The 21382-nt window shown below is 38.5% G+C and overlaps 4 protein-coding genes across 7 annotated transcripts; 2 read left to right on the top strand and 2 right to left on the bottom strand.

Annotated features, from left to right (window-relative positions):
- Window positions 1-222: 222 nt before the first annotated feature.
- On the top strand, window positions 223-3161 carry LOC112701808 (uncharacterized). The gene is made up of 6 exons (XM_025752572.2): window positions 223-500; window positions 1079-1426; window positions 1676-1866; window positions 2011-2157; window positions 2331-2555; window positions 2726-3161. The coding sequence occupies exons 2-6, from the start codon at window positions 1235-1237 to the stop codon at window positions 2973-2975; spliced, it is 1005 nt and encodes a 334-aa protein (XP_025608357.1). The 5' UTR covers window positions 223-500; window positions 1079-1234; the 3' UTR covers window positions 2976-3161.
- Window positions 3162-8165: 5004 nt separating this feature from the next.
- Window positions 8166-10871, bottom strand: LOC112701806 (protein MAIN-LIKE 1-like). The gene is made up of 4 exons (XM_025752567.3): window positions 10456-10871; window positions 8973-9715; window positions 8788-8875; window positions 8166-8694 (listed from the first exon to the last, which is right to left on the bottom strand). The coding sequence occupies exons 1-4, from the start codon at window positions 10525-10527 to the stop codon at window positions 8344-8346; spliced, it is 1254 nt and encodes a 417-aa protein (XP_025608352.1). The 5' UTR covers window positions 10528-10871; the 3' UTR covers window positions 8166-8343.
- Window positions 10872-11163: 292 nt separating this feature from the next.
- LOC112701807 (nucleotide-sugar uncharacterized transporter 2) lies at window positions 11164-14604 on the top strand. 4 transcript variants are annotated; one of them, XM_025752570.3, is made up of 7 exons: window positions 11164-11809; window positions 12293-12448; window positions 12540-12748; window positions 13014-13107; window positions 13248-13414; window positions 13708-13878; window positions 14082-14604. In XM_025752570.3, exons 1-7 carry the CDS (start codon window positions 11795-11797, stop codon window positions 14347-14349), a joined length of 1080 nt encoding a protein of 359 aa, XP_025608355.1. In that variant the 5' UTR covers window positions 11164-11794; the 3' UTR covers window positions 14350-14604. The 4 variants fall into 4 exon arrangements, with proteins under 4 accessions (XP_025608355.1, XP_025608353.1, XP_025608356.1 ...); XM_025752568.3 differs by having other exon boundaries at window positions 11168-11809; window positions 12297-12448; XM_025752571.3 differs by having other exon boundaries at window positions 11734-11864; window positions 12297-12448.
- Window positions 14605-14881: 277 nt separating this feature from the next.
- LOC112701805 (GBF-interacting protein 1-like) lies at window positions 14882-20186 on the bottom strand. Its single transcript, XM_025752566.3, has 9 exons — window positions 19853-20186; window positions 19176-19219; window positions 18630-18729; window positions 18138-18279; window positions 17393-18003; window positions 17069-17306; window positions 16386-16677; window positions 15780-16226; window positions 14882-15636 (listed from the first exon to the last, which is right to left on the bottom strand). The coding sequence occupies exons 1-9, from the start codon at window positions 20022-20024 to the stop codon at window positions 15346-15348; spliced, it is 2337 nt and encodes a 778-aa protein (XP_025608351.1). The 5' UTR covers window positions 20025-20186; the 3' UTR covers window positions 14882-15345.
- Between the last annotated feature and the right edge of the window lie 1196 nt (window positions 20187-21382).

Raw genomic sequence — 21382 nt, 5'->3', positions numbered from 1 at the left:
AAATTCGCCTATAACTTAACCTATTTTGACATTAAAGTAAGTGAAGCTAATTTTAATTATGCATATGTGCCTTAAAATAAGTTTTGAAAAAGATTCTAAACAATTGTTAATTTAAATAATTTTTACATAAATTTCTTTTAAAATAAGTGATTAATAACTATACATATATTAATGGATCAAAATTAATCTCTCAAATATTCATTTAGCACAGCTTTACACCATACATCAAATTGTTTTTTTTATTTGTCAAATAGAAAAAAAAATAAAGTCCTAAAAAACAAGATGAAAACAAAAATAACTTTGGGATATACGACACCGTTTTCCACATGAACTAGAAAGTGTTGAACTGTAGAACCCCTAATTCAAAGCTTGAACCTTTTCATCCAAAACAGCAAGAACAACACACCCTCGCACAGAGGGGGCGTGGAAGAATCGCAAGTGCTACTCTGTAGAGATTTCAGCTGCTAAGCGGTTGCATTGGAGATTTCAGCTTCCACAAGGTACTTGAGGAATTTGATGCTTTTTTTTTTTTTTCTTCTGGGTTGGTGTTCAAAAGCTGAGAAAGTATGGGAAAATAAGCAAAGATGAGATTTTGAATTTCTCTATTGTAATTGGTATCTCTGATGAATCTTGCTTTATTCATCCCTGTTCAGTAATATTATTAGTTGTGATCTCTGCAATTATATGAGAGTGATAAAGATTATTCAACAACAATGAACTCTTCATTTTGAGATTTTTTATACTTTTTTTTTCCTAGAAAAAGAAATTCATTTGAGATTCTAAACATTTTTTAGTGTGGAGGAGTTTTGCAATGATTGTTGGTAGGATTGGACTGAGATTTTAAAGCATGAGCTTGGAATGTTTTTGGATTGTTGATCCATAATCATCCGTATTTATGATTTGAAATCATCTAGTCATTCTATCAAATGTAACTTTAGTGCATTAAATTACTACTAAAACTTCATCTTGTGGACATGATCTGAACCCTTTGTGCTAACCTTTCATCTTCTTAGATTTTTTTTATTGCTATGTTATGGATTTATGGCTAAGAATGGAATGCATCTGTTGTCTGTGGCAGTTTCTGTATCCATCTGACGGGGAGAATATTTTGGAGTTATTGAAATTTGGAAGTGCTGCTGACCTTAGAAAGATTAGTGCTTGAAGAAATCTAAAAGGATAATTTGAGAAGATCCGTTATGGACTCGAGTACTCAACAATGGATTAGGTAGAGGAAATGGATGTAACACCTGCTTCCGGTGAATCCTCCTCAAGCATGGTGGATGGTTGTAGCAGGGATGAAGAAAATTGTATATTAAATGAAGTGGATTCGGTTGAAGTACCTGACAATGGAAGAGTTTCATTTGGAAATGAAGAAAGTGGTCCTCATGTTAAAGATGGTGGAGATATGAATGTCTTGAAACAAAAGGTAACTTTCACAAAAGAAATTGTTACATGCTTTTCTTAACTTAATTCCAACTGAATATGACCCAGTTTGGGGATTCCCCCCTCTCCCCTGTTTCCTATTTTTCTATCTTTTGTTGGGTAGTTGATGTTTAGATGAAGGAACTGTATGATCCAGCTGTTTTATTTCTTGATCTGATCATGTCAATAGATGTGAAATATGGAGATATAGAATGGCATGTGAAACTAAATAACTAATAAACTTATAAATCAGGAAAAAGCACTCATAGATGACGTGGCTTCAAGAATTTCTGAACTAGAGCTTCTTGAACGAGAATTGGAAGTGATGACATCAGTATCAGAAATGGCATTTGATAAGCAACACTCCGTTGACTTCTATGCCAACCAGTTGAATGAACAACTACAAGCCAAAAGACATAATCTTTTGAAGTTGGAGTCAGAGTGGTGAGTAAACATATTCATATGAAATACTAGATCATTTTAGCTTCAGTTAGTACTGTGTATTCAGGGTTTACTTTGATTCCAGTTCAGCATAGTCACAGCATAGGACAAATTGTTCACTTCACCGAATTTCAATACATTTTGCAGGGATCCAGTAAGAAAAAGTTTGGAAGAGAAGAAGAGAAGTCTCGAGGACTCTTTATATTCAAGTAATCCAGATTTACAAGAAATGCTCGAAAAGTTGCGAGAATGTCAACAGGAAGAACAGCTCATTCTATCCGAAATTAGAAAGAGGTATGTATTCAAGAATTCTTCATTTTACTTTGTACAACTGAACTGAATAAAAGATTCTTCAGAGAACAGTAAAATAGATTGGCTTTGGAATGTTAAAAAGTTTCTTCTAATTCAATCCTTGTTGATTACCTTTCAATGAATACTTTTTAAACATGAATATTGTGTTTCTCTAGGGAGGAAGAGCAATCAAAGCTCTCTGCTGATCTTGCGAAGCAGCCAAAATCATCATCGAGGAAATCATACACTGAAAAAATAAAAGAGATAACAAAAAATAGTCGCAAACAGGATGCTGACATTGAGCGTATCTTGAAAGAAACTAGAGAGGTTCAATTAGACAGTAACTCTATCCAAGAACGCTTGCATCGGACGTATGCTGTTGCTGATGAAATTGTCTTTAGGTATGAACATTTGATCATCGCATGCGTATCGAAACATCCACACAGGTGTGCTAGGGCATATTACATGCAGAGTGCACACAAGAAAATGAAATGAAGACAAAGGGCCTAATTTTGTTACTTTTTATTAAAGGTAGGTAATAAGAAATTTCTTTCTCTTTTTTTCTCTGCAGGGAAGCGAAGAAGGATGCTACAGGGAGGCAGATTTATAGGCTCCTCACTAGCATCCACCAAGGTTTTGAACAAATATCTCAGAAAATCATGGCAACTGATAGAATCAGAAGAGAAGTTGCTGAGTATGAAATGAAATTAGCAGCTATGACCCCAAGAAGCTTAGATGCAAACAAACTACATGCTGATGCTGATATCGATGTCGTTGTTAAGGAAAATGATTATTTTGAGCATCCATTCCAGGAGAAGTGAATTTTGTTTCCATTAGTTGTTGTGAAACCACCTTTTGTAACTGGAAAATTACATTGTAATTGGATTTGATGTGTTCAAAGTTAAATAGGACCACACTAACATTTTTTTTTGAATGATTTAGTATTGATGTAATCATGTTCCTTGGTTTTGTTCATTGTAATTTCTACAGGGCTTAAATTTTCTGAATTCATTATAGTATGGATATGGATAAGGAAGGAATCAATTCTGCAGCTATGCAAACAATGGATATTGACCATTTGACCTTATGGACAACTTTAAAAGAAAAATAACTTAAAAAATAAAAAAATTCCAGAGGTATTAGGCTAAAAAGAGACAGTGAGGACAATACTGATTGCATTCACCAATATAGCAAATAATTGAATGGACTAAAATTTAATATAATAATATATACTATGAGAGGAAAGCTACCAGCCATACCTAACATGAATGAGTGGACTTATGGGCTGAAACTATGAATTTGGATATTTTAAATTTTTAATTGTAAAATGTGCAGTATCTGTCCCCACTATCCAAACAGAAAAAAAAGGATATGGAATTATTATATTAGACATCATTTTAGGCTTTAGAGGTTGATAAAGTGTGAGAAAGTTCAGAAAAAACTTGTCATGGTGGATAGTACTGTGCAAATTCCATTTCTTGGAATAGCAGCATGACAGCATCTAATCATCCATTCCCATAAATAGATGTTTAGTCTAAAGTAGCATACCAATCAAAGAAAATTTAATTAAGGGAATAAAACAAAAATAATAAAGCATTATGGTATATGATTGATCATCCAACTTGAAAGCCACCATTTAGAACTTTATTCTTGACAAATTTTCTTTTAGTATTATATTGGACATTTCATTTGCCCCATATATTAGAATTAGTGTTTGATTTTTAACTATTTACTAGTTTATATAATCAATGCAAAAAAGATTAAACTATAGAATTAAATCAAGAAATTATACTTGTATTTTAGTTATAGAAAGAAAAAAACTTAGCATGCATAATATTTAGGGTAAAAAACTGAAATGAGCCAAGTAGAGCTCAAATTTACCTAAATCAGCCAAATGAAAAATCAATACGTGAATCAACCAGGACGAATTACTATATAATTCGAATCAATATGATTCGAATTTCATTTGAACGTAATTCGAATCAATATGATTCGAATTACAAGGAACGCCAAAAATGTATGAAGTTCGAAACAACTTGTTTCGAATTACAACTATAGAATTCGAATTTAGTTAATTCGAATTACTAGGAGAAGCATTGTTTAGTAATTCGAATCAAGTTGACTCGAATTACTAGGTTTCGTTGTGACATTAGATAATTCGAAACATATAGATTCGAATTATATATATATAGTGCGAGCCAGGGCTATATATATAAGGTGTGAACTGATGTTGCTCTCAACAAAGAGGGGAGATGGCTAGTGAGGAGAGTTTCCTAGTTCTGGTACATTACAGAGGGTCCATTAAGAGAAAAACCCGGTCCGGCGTTAAGTTCACTGATAAGGATCCCCTATGTATTATCGTGACGCCGACAACCACCTACGATGCACTTGTTAGCTCTGTGCTGGAGAAGCTGGGTCTTGAAGGCGTTAAAAGGGTGAAGAAGTTTTTCTACCGCATTCCTACAGCGGTGCTCCATGACACCGTGAAGTTTGATTGTTTCACAATCGGTAGTGAGGAGGACTTGCAGGTTATGTTTCTTTCTCGTAGGCAGTTTCCCGAGGTAAGGACTCCGGAGCTATTGGCTAAGTTGGTTGATGTGGTATCTAGCTCGGGTGGTTCGAACCGGAATGCCACTACTATAGCCGCGGTTGCCGGCTCGAGCTCGAGACCTGCTGTTGCTTCATCCTCTGCTCCTGTGTATGAGCCACCGATGCAGCCTGTTGCGTCCCCTTCGTTTGCCGTTGATCTGAGCGGCAATGTTGGAGATGAGGTTCGGTATGGGGAACATATTCCCACCGAGGTACATTGTCCCACACCGGCTGGTGTTGGTGATGGTTTGTTTGATGATCCAGATGACGATGACGTGGAGCCGGATTTCATCGCTGATGAAAGCGGCGATGATGTTGGAACTACTGTTCCGACAAGGGCTATAGGTGGATCTAGTTCTGGCACACAGCAGTATCCACCCCATTTTTCCTCATTGGACCTGGATGCCATGCGGCAAGACGACAATGATCTGCAGGCCTCAGGATTTGGTGCTAGAGATACCGAGGGGTCTGCCGGTATGAACGAGTTCCAGGTTGGCCAACAATTTCAAGATAAAGATGAGGCGCTGTTGAGTGTGAAGACGTACAGTATCCGTCGAGGGGTCCAGTACAAGGTCGTTGAGTCTGACTATCGCAGGTATGTGGGAAAGTGTTCTGAGTTTGGGAATGGGTGCACATGGCTAATTCGGTTGAGTCTCCGACAGCGGAAGGGTATCTGGGAAGTGAAGCGATACAACGGACCGCATACATGTCTTGCCAGCTCCATCTCCAGCGACCATAGGAGTCTGGACTACCATGTCATATCCACCTTCGTTATGCCGATGGTTAGGGCTGATGCAGGTGTGAACATCAAGGTGCTCCAAAATGCCACGGCCGCACACTTTGGGTTCAGGCCTACGTACAGGAGGGTATGGATGGCGAAGCAGAAGGCCGTTGCCGTGATATATGGGGACTGGGAGGAGTCGTACAATGAGCTCCCTAGGTGGGTTTTAGGAGTGCAGCTGACGATGCCTGGCACTGTAGCCGTCCTCAGGACTTGCCCTGTTCGAGTTGGGGGACAGGTTGACGATTCTCAGGTTTATTTTCATAGGCTGTTCTGGACTTTCCCCCCTTGTATCCAGGCATTCCGTCATTGCAAGCCTTTGGTGAGTATTGATGGCACCCATTTATATGGGAAGTATGGGGGAACACTGCTAGTCGCCATTGCACAAGACGGAAACTCGAACATCCTACCCGTGGCATTTGCACTAGTTGAGGGTGAGAATGCTGAGTCATGGTCTTTCTTTCTTTCCCACCTCCGTGAGCACGTGACACCTCAGCCGGGTCTGTTAGTTATTTCAGATAGGCACAACGGCATAAAGGCAGCCCTCGAGGCTCCGGATGGGGGATGGCTACCGCCTGCTGCGTACCGGGCTTTCTGCATTCGACACGTTGCAGCGAATTTTGCCTTGACGTTCAAGGGAAAAGATGCCCGGAGGCTTCTTGTTAACGCCGCATATGCCAAGACCGAGGTGGAGTTCGACTACTGGTTTGACATTCTGCGCTCTGAGAATCCGGCAATGTGTGACTGGGCGAACCGAATCGAGTATTCGTTGTGGACACAGCACTGTGATGAGGGTCGGAGATTCGGGCACATGACAACCAACATTTCCGAGTGTGTCAACTCAATCCTGAAGGGGGTTAGAAACCTCCCTGTATGCTCCCTGGTGAAGGCCACATACGGAAGGCTCGCTGAGCTATTTGCCCGTAAGGGGAGGGAGGCCGAGGCTCAGATGGGTACTGGACAACAATTCAGTCAATACCTAGTAAAGTGTATAGAGGCCAACCTGAGAACAGCCCGGCATTTCACGGTTACTGTTTACGACAGAGACAACTCGGAGTACACCGTTGCTGAGACGACTCCGACAGGCTCATTCTCTCTTGGTACGTACAGGGTCTCATTAGGGTCTAAGACTTGTGATTGTGGATACTTCCAAGCACTTCATTTTCCCTGTCCTCATGCACTGGCATGCTGTGCTTATTCACGGCTTACATGGCAGCCTTACGTGCACGAGGTATACCGGCTTAGCTCCGTCTTCGGCGTCTATCAGATGGTATTTGCCCCTCCCATACCGGAGGGTTTCTGGCCACCTTATGCCGGGCCTACAGTTATCACGGATCCGAGTATGAGGCGTGCGAGGGAGGGTCGTCCTAGATCCACAAGAATTCGAACCAACATGGATGAAGCAGATCCGAACCGGCCAAAGAGATGTGGCCTCTGCAGGCAGCCAGGACACACCAGGCGTAGTTGTCCACAAGCCGCAGGCCCAAGCGGGACTGCTAGAAATCAGTAGGCGATTTGCTATGTATGTGTTTCTTTGTTATTGTAGTAGCACTTGTCCTGTATTTGTTTATAACTTTTAATGTATTACAACTTGTATGGAACAACTTTGCTTCGTTTGTGTAATGAAACTTGATAATGGTACCAAATATTTCTGTTTAAAGTATTTTACATCATTGAAATTTATAACTAGAACAAACAACATTATATAGCGGTAAAAGGATAACGAATAACATAACATGAAACTATAAATCATAACATAAAAGTATAATACATCGACGTAAATGAGACTACATAACATAAATTCAAATAACATAATAAGAAAGTACATATCATAACAACTATAACAAACCAACAAAGTACAAAATATAAAAAAGACAACAATGTGTAAACCAATATCCATGAAGTCATCTAAACAGGTGCGACCCAGTGCCGCAACGGCGTGGCACCCGTGTCCGGTAGCCCCTACGAATAAGTAGCTCCTCATCCTCAATCGACTCGTCGCTGTCATCAGGAACTGGCTGTCTCGGGGTCGTAGGCGGTACATGGACGGGTCTGGAAGAGGACGGGCCGGCAACCGAGTGTGATCCAATACTCTGTGCCGATGCTGGGGTCCCACCCATGGCAAAAGGATGCGCAGGAACTACCGTGGCAGGCTCATTCAGATCAACGTCTAGTGGTGCCTGTGTCCCTGTCGTATGAACCCGTCCGGAAGCAGCCGCATCCTCCTGCATGATGGTACGGATATCCTCAAGGAAATGTGGTCCACCAAACTCGTGCACAATGCCATCACTAGCAAGTAAGTCCCCAAACATCGAGCCAGGACTCACCCATGGAGTACTATCCTGAAGGGTATGATCATCACCGGGAACACCTACGAAGTAATCTCCAAGACCACCACCACCAAGCCCAGCATCAATGTGACTCGTGGGATCTCCCATACCGGCTCCAGGGAACCCACCATCATGCCCGCCCTGAGGTGCCCTAGGAACTCCCGCAACATCACCTCCCCCAGGCATCTGCGCACCATGTCTAGCAGCACCCACCCTCCTCCTGCCTCCTCGACCACGACCTCTCCCCACACCCATAACTGGGTCGTCTCCGGCATCCATAGCCTGATCTACCCAGTTCCACTCACGCTGGCTACGACGTGTCCCAACTCGTGCTCTCCTCTCAATGCGACGTCTGTCAGGAACATCCTCTACCCGGTCCATGTCTGGAAGTCGGCCAGCACCCCTCTGCGTCGCCTCATCTGGAATAGGAACACCTCTTGGATCCCCCAATAACATCTCCGGCGATAAAAACCTCTTCCCGTGCTGATACTACCATGTCAACAACTCATGCGACGGACCAGGGTCGGGCACGATGTCAAACTGTAGAATATAATCAGCACGCTCCTGCCAGTAAAGATGCCAATCGGGGTACTGTGCCGGGAACCAACGGTCCCCTCCTCTCCCGTCCTTCGACATCAGGAAGTCGATGTTCAGGGCGGGAGACGGTATGGGCTGAACGCCGCCAAACTGAGGTAAAACTCTGTCAACCTGATGCCACTCGACAACCGCAAAATAAATAACGGCCGTCCTGCATCGCCACAACATCGTATGCCGAGGCTCCAACACCTCCGGATGAACAACCTGGATGACGTCCACTCCGCTATACGGCATCCATACGAACTGCAAAAATCAAAATCAAATCATTTGTACTTTCAATTAAGTGATATAACGTGAAACACTGACTTTAGATACGGAGAAGTTCTGCTTACGTACCTGCCGAGGCTGTAGCAAGTCGATCTGCATGCGAGCCATCTGTACCCGAGGTCCCTTGTTGCTAATCCCAGGGTTGTAACCAGACCATCTGCGTACAAGAAAACAGAAGAATATAACAGAAGAATATAGGGCATAATTACAAAATAATAACAAGGAGAATATCTACTACAAAACAATAACGGTACCTCGATGCAAGGGGCCAGCTGATCTCATCATACCCAGATGGTCTAAGTGTAGGAAACCGCCAGAAAATCCATGACTGTAATAACTGTAACGGGCCAGCTAACTTAACCACATGTCTGTTGGCGACTCGGCACATGCACCTGTACATCCATGCTAGTGCAGCCGACGCCCAACTATAGCGACCCATCTCCTCAAGCCGAGCAACATATGGTAGCCATCTGATGTGTATACGATTGCCGGACTTGTCGGCAAACAGCTGCGTACCCAGTAACATCATGATGTACGCCCGGGCAAATCGCCTAACCGTCTCCTCATCTGCCCCATCTGGACACTCCCCGAATGTCTCCTGAAACCAGGTGCAGTTGACTGCGAATTTCTGCACCTGGTTCTCCGGCGGTAAAACACCGAGCAACTCCTGGAACCACTGCCAAGCAGGTCTCCCACCCTCAACGTAAATGTGGAAGTCCGTAAGGCAACCACTAACATAATCTCCGTCGACTGGCAACCCCAGCTGGTATGCGACGTCCTGAAGCGTGATAGTGCACTCTCCGAACGGCATGTGGAAGGTGTGCGTCTCAGGCCGCCACCTCTCGACGAATGCGCTGACTAGGGGCTCGTCTAGTCGGAACCATCTGTCGTTGAGTCTCGCAAGATGGTAAAGTCCCGCCATCTGCAAGTACGGGACATACCTCTCATCAAGACGCATTCCCTGTTGCCGCCTAACACTGGATATGCAACGACGAGGCTGGCCATTACATAAAACGCATAATTAGAACAGATGCACAAACCACTAACATAAGAAAAACCATTAACAAAAACCCTTAACAATAAACCGCTAAAACAAAACCATTAACACAAAACAATAAACAAAAAACATCAACAATAAACCGTTAAGAAAAACCATTAACAAAAGCCATTAACAATAAACCGCTAAAACAAAACCATTCACAAAAACCATTAACAAAAACCATCAACAATAAACCATTAACAAAAACTATTAACAAAAACCATTAACAAAAACCATCAACTAATACCATTAACAATAAACCGCTAAAACAAAACCATTCACAAAAACCATTAACAAAAACCGTCAACAATAAACCATTAACAAAAACTATTAACAAAAACCATTAACAAAAACCATCAACTAAAACCATTAACAATAAACCGCTAAAACAAAACCATTCACAAAAACCATTAACAAAAACCATCAACAATAAACCATTACCAAATACCATTAACAAAAACCATCAACAAATACCACTACCCTACACTAATTTCCTAAACCACTATCCAAAAACCATTTACAATAAACCGCTAAAACAAAACCACTAACAAAAACCATTAACAAAAACCATCAACAAAAACCACTACCCTACACTACTTTCCTAAACCACTATCCTAAACCACTAACAGTAACATAAACCATTCTAAAAAACCATTAACAAATACCATTATCATAAACCGCTTTCATAAACCACTAACCTCGTCGTTGATAACACCGGCGATATGAGCTACTCCATCCAGACGATAAAGCCTTCCCGGATCGTCCCCCATCGACAGAAACAGCCGCTCTGGTCAAGCTCGTACTGAACGCTGGTCTTTTTCTCTGGGATTTGGTGGGGTTGGAGAATGAGAAAGTGATTCGAATGAACTAGGCTCGAACTCCTTTTATAGTCGATTCCCTTGTAATTCGAATCAACTTGATTCGAATTACTATGCAAGCCCGTTTTCACCTAATTCGAATCGAATTGATTCGAACTCCTCTCACATGCGCTTCTCCTAGTAATTCGAATTAACTAAATTCGAATTCTATAGTTGTAATTCGAAACAAGTTGTTTCGAACTTCATACGTTTTTGGCGTTCCTAGTAATTCGAATCATATTGATTCGAATTACGTTCAAATGAAATTCGAATCATATTGATTCGAATTATATAGTAATTCGTCCTGGTTGATTCACGTATTGATTTTTCATTTGGCTGATTTAGGTAAATTTGAGCTCCACTTGGCTCATTTCAGTTTTTTGCCCTAATATTTAGTGAATAACGGTTAACACCAACAACTAGTTGGTGTGATACCTGAAATATTGGCAATGCAGTTAGAGTAAGATAAAAGTTTTGTATCATATTTTAGTTATGATATCTGATATATGATATGATACATAATACATATAATATATTGATTGATATCTTATATCACAAACGAAAGATTTGCTATCAAGTCAATCTCACCTAATATAAGAGCACTTCATATGGTTGTTGCTACATGTGTTCTTGACTGTTTCCTAATCATAATAACAATATTTTTCATGATGTTACCTTAACTTCCCCGTAAATCAACAGTTACACCAATCTCTAACTATACTTGAAACAGGACACGTGTCATTATATTGTTGGAAGTCAGATCAAATACAATATTCTCTCATGTAACACAAAGCAATTTTTTCTCTTAGCTTCTTCCACTTTTTCCCTTTATTCTCTTTATTATTTTTTTTTTCTTTTTCTTTTTTCTTCTTTCATGCTATTGAGAAAACACCTCCTTGAAGAATGAAAAAAATCTGTTTTTGAAGATACCCTTTTGCATTGATTGTGTTTTAAGCATCTTGGTCTATTCATTCATATTAATGTGACCCTTTAATTTATTTTTTTCCCCTCTGTCTTTCTATTTTAATAACTTCTTTATATGTAATTGGTAACACAAGTGTAACACAAAGGGTCCTCAATATTTGATCAAATATGTGATGAATAGTCCAGATTGGTATGGGGTGGTTTGATTTGCTGTGGAGAGAAGAGGGAAGAAAACTCATCAAAAGAAAAGATAGTGATGCAGGAGAAGCAGGTCTCTTCTTAGTTCTTAGATATCACTGCACTTAAGTTTCATTGCATGCAAACAAGTACTTTTACCTCTCCATTCTTGTATTCTTGATTTTCTGAAATTCTCTCCTGAATTTTGCTATGTATAGATTTCAAATCATTTTAACATTGTTCTTTCCTTGATCATTCTGTGTGAGATTTCATTTTTCTTGTTCAAAAATCCATCTAAATAGACAGTCTTAAGTTATAATTTTGTAATATACATTTTAATTTCCATTGTGATATCAATTCCCATTTTTGGATTGAACTGATAATGTCCATTTTCTGAAATTTCTTTTGATGTTCTAATTTTCAAATTCCTAAATTGGATACCATCTTCAATAATCTTTCAGAGACATGCATAAATATGACATAAATCAATTGATGGCAACATCATTGTTCTTAAGAACATTATATGTATTAGAATTGATGTCCTCTTCACTCTTAAGACTAATGTCAGTTCTGATAGTCAGGTAGAGCACTGGAAGAGCTCAGAGCTTCTCTCTACAATGAGCTCCGAACCTCCGAAGGAGCGAAGCGCCAACAGCAAAGATACTGTGGACCGGTGGTTGCATTGTCCTTCAACTTCATGGTTGCTGTTGGGATCATCATGGCAAACAAATTGGTCGGCAGGATTTGCTTCGTTTTCTTTTTTTGCAAGTAATTCATGATGTGATGATGAACTATTATTCATTGAAGGAAATTTTTATTAACAGGTGATGGGGAAAGTTGGATTCAAGTTCCCAATATTCCTCACATTTGTTCACTACCTCACAGCATGGGTTCTCCTAGCAATTTTCAAGGCACTATCAGTGCTTCCTGTGTCACCTCCATCCAAAACAACTCCATTCTCTTCTCTATTTGCATTAGGTGTTGTAATGGCCTTTGCCTCTGGCCTTGCCAACACTAGCCTCAAGTATAACAGGTCCAACACCTCTTTGTGCTATAACACTTTTCATAGTAAAATAGGAGTTTTTTTGGTGACATAGTAAAATAGGAGTTTAATTTCTATATAATGTGCATATAAAAGAGTTTTTACACTTACATCTAATCAAATATCCTCACTATCTGAAAAGGAAATCATTTTTTCCCCATGTGTGGACACCTGATAGTTGTCAGTGCATATAAATTAAACTCGTGAATGATTTGTAACTTTTTTCTGTTTACTGAATAGTCATCTCATCATGCAGTATTGGTTTCTACCAAATGGCTAAAATTGCTGTCACCCCAACAATTGTTCTTGCTGAGTTTGTACTTTTTGGGAAGACAATTTCTTTTAAAAAGGTAAGGAATAATGCTGCTGCTTTTTCTTTTGTTTCTCTTTAGCAAAGCCCTTCAAATATGCTAAAAAGGGGTCTAGTACACCAACCCCTTCTCTTTATTTTTTCTTTATTTGCACTTATCTTGTAATTGTAATGATTCAGGTCTTGGCTTTGGCTGTGGTATCAGTAGGTGTAGCAGTTGCAACTGTAACAGATTTAGAGTTCAATTTATTTGGTGCTCTGGTTGCAATTGCATGGATAATACCAAGTGCCATAAATAAGATTTTATGGTCTAGTCTACAACAGCAAGGAAATTGGACTGCCCTGGCGTAAGCACTTGTCGTCACTAACCAATTTTTCCATGGCATAACGATGTTATTGTTAGCGCATATAACTGGAATTAGAAATTAGTTAGAATCAGTTACATATAGCTAAGAGTTAGTTACACCCATCAATCAATACAATAACAATTGACTACTGACAGTTTCAATTTTGTAAAAGCTCATATGTAACTAAATGTTAATATCTAACTAGCTCTAGTTAATTTCCAGTTCTAATTATTTCCTCTAACACTTATCATTTGCCAAAATACTTGGACTTAAAAAAACCTTTTTTATGGTAGGTTGATGTGGAAGACAACCCCAGTGACAGTTTTCTTCCTAGGGGCATTGATGCCATGGATAGATCCTCCAGGAGTCCTATCCTTTCAGTGGGATGTAAACAACTCAACTGCAATCTTGATATCTGCTCTTCTTGGTTTTCTCTTGCAGTGGTCAGGTGCATTGGCATTAGGGTGAGACTACCTTTTCTTCTCTTACAATAATAACAGCATACCACTTTTTTGTTTAGATTAGATCGACTATATAGATCAGACGATATCATATGTGCTATGCAAGAACCTTGAGCGTCACGCAAACCACAGAACATGTCATGAGTAATTCTATGATGGAAAAATGAAAAGTAAATTAAATAGGGTAATTCCACACTTTGATGCAGGGCCACTTCAGCTACCACACATGTTGTGTTAGGACAGTTCAAAACATGTGTGATTCTGCTTGGAGGGTATCTGATATTCAACTCAGATCCTGGGATTGTGAGCATTGGAGGTGCTGTTGTTGCTCTCACTGGAATGTCAGTCTACACAACACTCAACTTGCAAGAATCTAAGGATAACACCAAGCAGCTTCCAAAGCAGGTTGTAACAAAATCTGTTGGTGAAGGCAGCACAGACTTGAATGTAAATAGTACAAGCATTGTTGTCTAAGACAGATAGATAATCAATCGTTTGGGAGAAACATTTAGACCAGATTCTGTCTCATTTTTGTTGTATTGACGGCCTTAGTTGCAGAGATTTAATCATTAAAACATGAAACATGTGTTAGGTTTATGTCTACCAAGAGTAGTTTTCTTTATTTTTTATTTCTTGAAGAGTGTGTTACATCACACTTGTATCATATGGTAACTTGATTTTCTATAATTAATGTTTGAAACTTGACAGATGTTGAAGATTGGTATGCAAGATAGTTCTCAACAAAATACAATTTGATCAATATTAGTACATAAATTCATGGTTGTGAATCCAGAGAATAATAAAAGAAAGAAAGAAGCCTATACTGAAAGAAACAAAGAAACCAACCTATAAAAAGTGCTATGATCATAAAATGCAAATTTCTCAGTGCATAAACAATAATTCAGAAGGGCATGTTAGAACTCTCATTCAACCCACAAGCAAAGCACATTCTAAACATAAAAAGGGGACATGAAACTTGAACTTTTGTTTATAGAGAAAATAGATGTGACAAATTCTAATACAGCAATAGAACTGTATAATATAATATCCGCTATCAAATCATCAAAATGTAATATACAGGTGAGACATTAGAACTGGAAAAATTGGTAAAATCTCACCCTACTCTATTGAAACTCTTGGCTTAGTATAACACCACTAGGAATCTCTTTCTTATAGCCACAACTAAATGTTCTATATAAGGGGGGCAAAAGAACATGTGAAGGGTAAAATAAACTTCTTGGGGCGCAAAAATTAAAAAAAAAAAAAAAAAAAAAAAAAAAAAAAAAAAACCTGCAACTAGCACCCTTCAAAATCGTTAGCACCAAAATATCTCCATCCAAAAAAGAGTACTAATTTTCTTTTTTTTTTCTCATTCTTTTTGGCCGCATTTCTTATTTACACTTTCAGATCAGGACCATATTTCTTGGATTTGAACACATCATTGTCACCAAGAGAATTTTTTTTTCAGCTCTAAAAATTAGAATTCCAATTGATCTGTGTAGGCTGAGGCTGATGGTAAGAGCCTGAAGGGGGTCCTACAGCTTCGACAGGCCCAGCCACAGCCTGAGACTGTTGCAAAAGTGTTGAAGGCGAAACTACTGTCTGCCCGGGAGGATAGATGCCTGCATACGCCCCATGGCTGGCCTGAGGCGGGGGGAATGTAAGATGTTGTCCCTGAGGAGTGAGGTTGTACAGAGAATTAACTTGCAAATTTGATACATCTTGGCCTGGAGCAGGTATCCAGACAGCAGATCCTTCACTCTGACATTTAAAAAAAGGGTCAAAATAACTAGAAGATCCAAAAACTTGGACAGATGCTGATCAAACATGATCTCCCACTCCACCGAGAAAGAGGGCGTAAAACTTAAACAGAAACGTTAAAGAAGGTATGGAAATGAACTAACCTGTTGTGCAGTTGTATAGATATGGTTTTCCTTCAATTGAGAGACAGAAATATCTTCATTTCCAGCTGAGCTTCCTGCATTAACGGCTGGACTAGGTGCATATCCAACAGGAGGGTTGATATAAGATCCAGAAGGAATTCCAATATGGCCTGAATTTCCTGTGTTCGCTCCAGTCTTGAATTGAGGGAGAGGGAATTTGATCCCGGCTGCAGCAGCAGCAGCTGCGGGTAGATACATGTTGCCAGCTGATGGCTGTTGAGGGAAGCCGTTATGGCTTAAAAATTGGTGTATTGGAGACAGATAAATTGGAGGGTAATAGTGGCCATATGGAAAGAAGTTGGCCGGGTAAGGTGGCCTGAAAAGGGAAACTGATTGTGGAGGTACAGGAATAGGGCTCTGCAGAGGTGGAGTTGGGCTAGGGCTAGTGACGGTCTGGGAACTTGCAGGCTGCAATTTGAAAAGGACGAGAGGAAGTTAAGGAAAAGGGAATGTGTGGAAAAGGAAACAATACTCATTGTTGCAATTCCAATCAATTTACAGTAAAGGAAAAAAGTGCAATTTCTCAAAGTAACACTACAATCCAAAGCTAAGCATGGAGAAACTTACAACAAAGTTAGTAAAACGAGATGTTTCTTGAGATTGAGGTTCAGTTCCCTCAAATTGAACTTGCTGATTCCCTAAAATGATGGACTGGTAATAGTTTTGAGCACTTTGAACATTGGGAATTTGATGGCCCTCTGGAGCCAACAATACCTCCTGCTTTGGATGATCAACCTTCAAGTCAGTGCTAGTTACAGCATTGCCTTCTGGTGGAGCAGATGTCTTTTCAATCATATAGGACGAAGAATGTTGAAAATCAACTTGATCCCCTTGTTGACTCAATGATGCAGTTTGGTCCCTACATTCAAGTATGAATACCATCAAATCAAAGATTAAAAGGAGCACACCATGACTCGGTTAATAAACTTGGAGAGAGAGAGAGAGAGAGAGAGAGAGAGAGAGAGAGAGAGAGAGAGAGAGATCAATTAAAAGCATTACAATTCATAAAAGAAATAATACCCCAGCCCAGGATTTCCAGAGGGACATGAAAGAAGTATTTACTTTCTCCGCAGAGAAACTCTACACCTTTAAAGTGGTGACATTAAGGTATATTTTGGTAATTACCTGAATGGAGGAGTTTGGCAAAAGAATAAAGCTAGGCTGACCCAATAACAGACCATCTCTACAACATTTTAAAAAGGTATATAATTTGATTTATACAAAAAAATTGAAGCATTTAGACCACAAACCTAGAGATGCCATCTTTGTCGCTTCCAAGAGAAGATTCAAGAGCAGGAGAAGGGTCATGGTCACCATCAGCTCCACTGCTAGATGTTTCATTTGGACCCAAGGTATCAAAGCTTCCAAATGTCAGACCACTTTTTAAAGCCTTGGGTACTTGGAAATGGTTAGGAAAAGTAACATGTTGCCTCAATTCGGCTGAAGATTGCACACAAGCATCAGAAGTTGGAACCTCGGAAACATTAGCTGTTTCAGAAACAGAAGTGAATACACCAGCATATTGAAAGAATTGAGTGAAGAATTACTTGTGAACATAGAATTAAAAGATTTACCTAGAGATGGCTGGCTACTGGAGCTAGAAGATGACCCCAAGTTTCCATTTAGAGAAGCAGTTGAGGCTTGAGATGGCTCAAAGAACCGATTGTTTTCAACATTGTTCGAATAAGGGGCATTCATTTTGCTTGCAGAATTCACAGACACGGAATTTTCATTCTTGGGTGGTAAATGACTAGCTTCATTATGAATAACTTTATTCCCTTTGACTTGATTTGTTCCAGCAGACATCCAGGGACTCCCAACATCCCTATTAATAGAACTACTGACACCAGGATTATGGGAGGAAGATGATGCAAGTACAGGATCCAAAGAAGAGGTATGACCAGTGGATGCAGCAGCAGAAGTGAGAATTTGATCAGAACTTGACAGTGACTTTCCTTGCTCAGTGCTGGTAACTGAGTTAAAGGTTTGAATAGGGGAAGTAGCTGCAGCAACAGGAGCAACTTGGGGTTGAACATTTTCTTGATTGCCGGTGTTGTTATCAGTGGAACTGCTTTTGGGGACAGTTGGAACACTCCCTGCAAGAGATTGGCCACCAGAACCATTGCCAGACTTCCCATTGGTTTGATTTGTAGCAATAGCACCATGGGTTGTATTAGCAGGAACTCTGCACTTGAAGAAAATTAAATTTGAAGAGGATGCATGTAGATTCAAAATAGAGCATATTAAAATATCAATGAAGATATTGAAACTGGTGTAATACTACTAGCATCAATAATCAGGTGAGGTGAACAACTTAACCTTGTGACTTGAGATGCTGCATTAGCTTTTGTTTTCTGCAAAACTGGCTGAGATGAGGGTGCATGATTTCTCTCTGCACTGTTATTGATTCCATTTTCCCTACGCATTGCAAGGTTCCTCCCACCGCCGCCACCACCGCCATCTAAAAGAGATATTTGCAAAACAAAGTATCGCAACTAATGAGATAAAAAAAGAAGTGGCAGGAGATCAGCTAATACATAAGACAGATCTCTATACGAAAAAAACATGTAGGAGAGTTGGTCTTTTTCATCTTGCAACAGCAAAATCAAAACATTATTATGAAAAAGTTTCAGATCAAAGATTGTAAGAAAATGTTTAAAGAATCAGCTTGTGCTAAGTTTTTAAGAATTGATGATATCCTAAAGTTATGTTTTAATGTAGACAAAGGTAGCTTCCAGGTGACTCTTCTGAAAATGGATGGCCATAGACGAAACAGAGGTAATATTAGAGACTTAAGTTGTGAAGTTGTACCAGAAAAATTGGACGTGTAACCCCCTGAAGCACCCCTTAACCCCCTCCCTTGTCCACCTTGCTTTGACCGAGAATCCTCAGAGGTTCTACTTCCAAAACCCTGGAATGATCAACAAACTTGAATTAGTCAAGGGTGACAATAAATACGAGAGAATATAATGGAAGGTACAAGCTCATTTACCATTTACAACAACTTGACATCTACAATGGCCACAACACAGTATATAATGCAGACACAAGCAATTACACATAACTTCAAATCTTCTACACTTCAGCAAATAATATTGAACAAATTTTAAACATGGCATATAACCAGTAGCCAACAAAATGGTAGCAATCAAGATATCTGAATTCTGAAGAAACAAATAAGAGGTCCATCAAGGCATCATTTCAAGTGATATACTATTCAGGCTCGATATTAATATGATTCAGCAACTCAACTTTCATAAGCAAAAGTTACGAACCAACTTAGACACAATTATATAATCACATAGCAAGTAACAAGTGAAGAAGGTAAAGAACTTTCCAACAGAAAAGAAAAGTTACCTCCTTCTTTCTGTCACGTCTCCTTCTCACCTCATGAAAAGTATCTGTGAACAAACCAAAATGTATGAACAAAGCCATTCACATAAATAACATTAAAACCAGAGAAAACTCAGAAATGCCATTAAAACATTCATAAATGATTATAAGCCAGAGTCCTTCTCCTTCAGCCACTAAATAGAAAATGCGTGAGCTGAGATCCTGAGGGAGATATAAGCAATCACAATAGCATGTTAAGAACTTAAGCTAATACCACCAAACCCCATGTTTTAAATCATGTTCACACGCATTCAACAGTTGCAAAAATCCAAACTTCTGGTATTCAAAGCACCAAACAAAGTTCCCACAAACCAATAAAAACATCAAAAAGATATTAAAACGTCCATGAAAATGATAATACCAGCTCAACTTCAATAATCACTGGCTTAGCTAATACTCTAGTAAAGCTTAAAACTTGAAACCATTATCTTCAAATCCCTAACAACAGAAATACTATAAAGAACAAACACCAAAAAGGGTCGGTAGCCAAAGGCGCAAAATAAGAAATCACAGTGGATCGCAAGGGAAACAAAGGAAGACCCAGATGAGGGCACAGTAAAAAGTAACATTTTTTATCATTTGGGATTGAAGAAATACAAAGAGAAATGAATTTGAAAAAAAGAAGAGAAAGAGAAGAAAACCTAAATAGAGAAGCTTCTGAGCGGTCTCATTGGGATCCATGGAACATTCACGGAGGACGGCGTAGATTTCGTCGTCGGTGTGCTGTTTTCCGGTGATCTCTCTGATGTCATGGATGGTCTTCCGTACATTGTTGGGGATCGGAACCCTAGAAGACCCGCCACCGCCGCTCATCCTTTTTCTCTAATGCTTTTTTTTTTGTTTTTCGCTGTGTTAACACACACAAGGACGAAGAAGAAGAAAAGGGGATAGTGTCTTTAGTTTGTGTCTTATAAGGGACACAACATCAATGATTATTTTTATAAACTCTAAAATCATAAAATGTTAGACCAAATCATTGTGATTTCCTTTTTTTTTTATTTTATAGAAAATTGTAGTGGAATATTACTTTTTCTCCAAGCAATTCATAACAATATATTATATTTAAATAAAATAAATTATATTAACCTTCTCTAGGGTAATAATAAATGAGGATTTTTAACAAAAAAAAATATAGACCAAATCATTGTGATTTACTTTTTTTCACAAGAAATTTCTAAAAATATAACATATTTAAAAAATTAAATTAAATTAGTCTTTTAAGGGGATAATACACTAATACTACATTTTATATCTAAAAAGTACAAATACTTACCTGAGTTATTGTATTCGACTATTTGTGTTTTGAATACATTTTAGATATAACTGTGTGTCAGACACATATTAATATTTGGCCGCATTTTTTTGTATTTTTAATAAAAAAAATTTTTTTTGCTAAACACGATTAAATATACTTAAATATCATCACATTTTGATATATTTAACCTGATTGTTAACATGTATTTTTTAAATGAGTTTAAAAATAATATATAATATTTATTAAAAATAAAAAATATTTTAAATATTTTATATAATTAAAAATTAATTTATATTTTAATATCAATAATTTATTTAAAAAATATTTTATATTTTATATATATTATATTTACATATCTTATAAAAATTTAAAATTTATATATCTGTATATCTCATATTACACATAACATCAAAATCATTATTACATTTAACTAAAATTGTCAATATAAAAAAGTTGAATTGGAATTAGTTTAATCCGATTAGACTTAATTAGAATGGACTAACCTAGTACATCGGGTTACCTAGCCCAATAATTTGAACATACTTTTTAATTCTTTTTTGCAATTTGAAAAATAACTTCCACATTCTTAATCAATCTACTCATTTGTATGAATCCATCATGTTATAATTGTTTGCGGGAACGATTATGCACGTATGGGCTAAGGGATATTTAAATGCATTAACTATACAAATAAATGTGCATAATACCACATATAGCAATCGTAATCTTCAATCCATTCTTTTTTCTTTTTTACTTTTCTTATTTAAAGACAAGAAAGTTGTAAATTTAATAATACAATTAGTCAGCTCAAGCTATTTTAAAAGAGTTAAACCCCAAAGTGGTCTCTGAGATTCACGGTTTGTACTAATTTAGTCCCTGACTTACCAATTGCACCATTTATATCCCCGACTTTCTT

Source organism: Arachis hypogaea, chromosome 7 (genome assembly GCF_003086295.3).
Source record: "Arachis hypogaea cultivar Tifrunner chromosome 7, arahy.Tifrunner.gnm2.J5K5, whole genome shotgun sequence".
Lineage (NCBI taxonomy): Eukaryota > Viridiplantae > Streptophyta > Magnoliopsida > Fabales > Fabaceae > Arachis > Arachis hypogaea.
The sequence above is the reverse complement of the archived record's forward strand: the minus strand, read 5'-3'. Positions and strand labels throughout refer to the sequence as shown.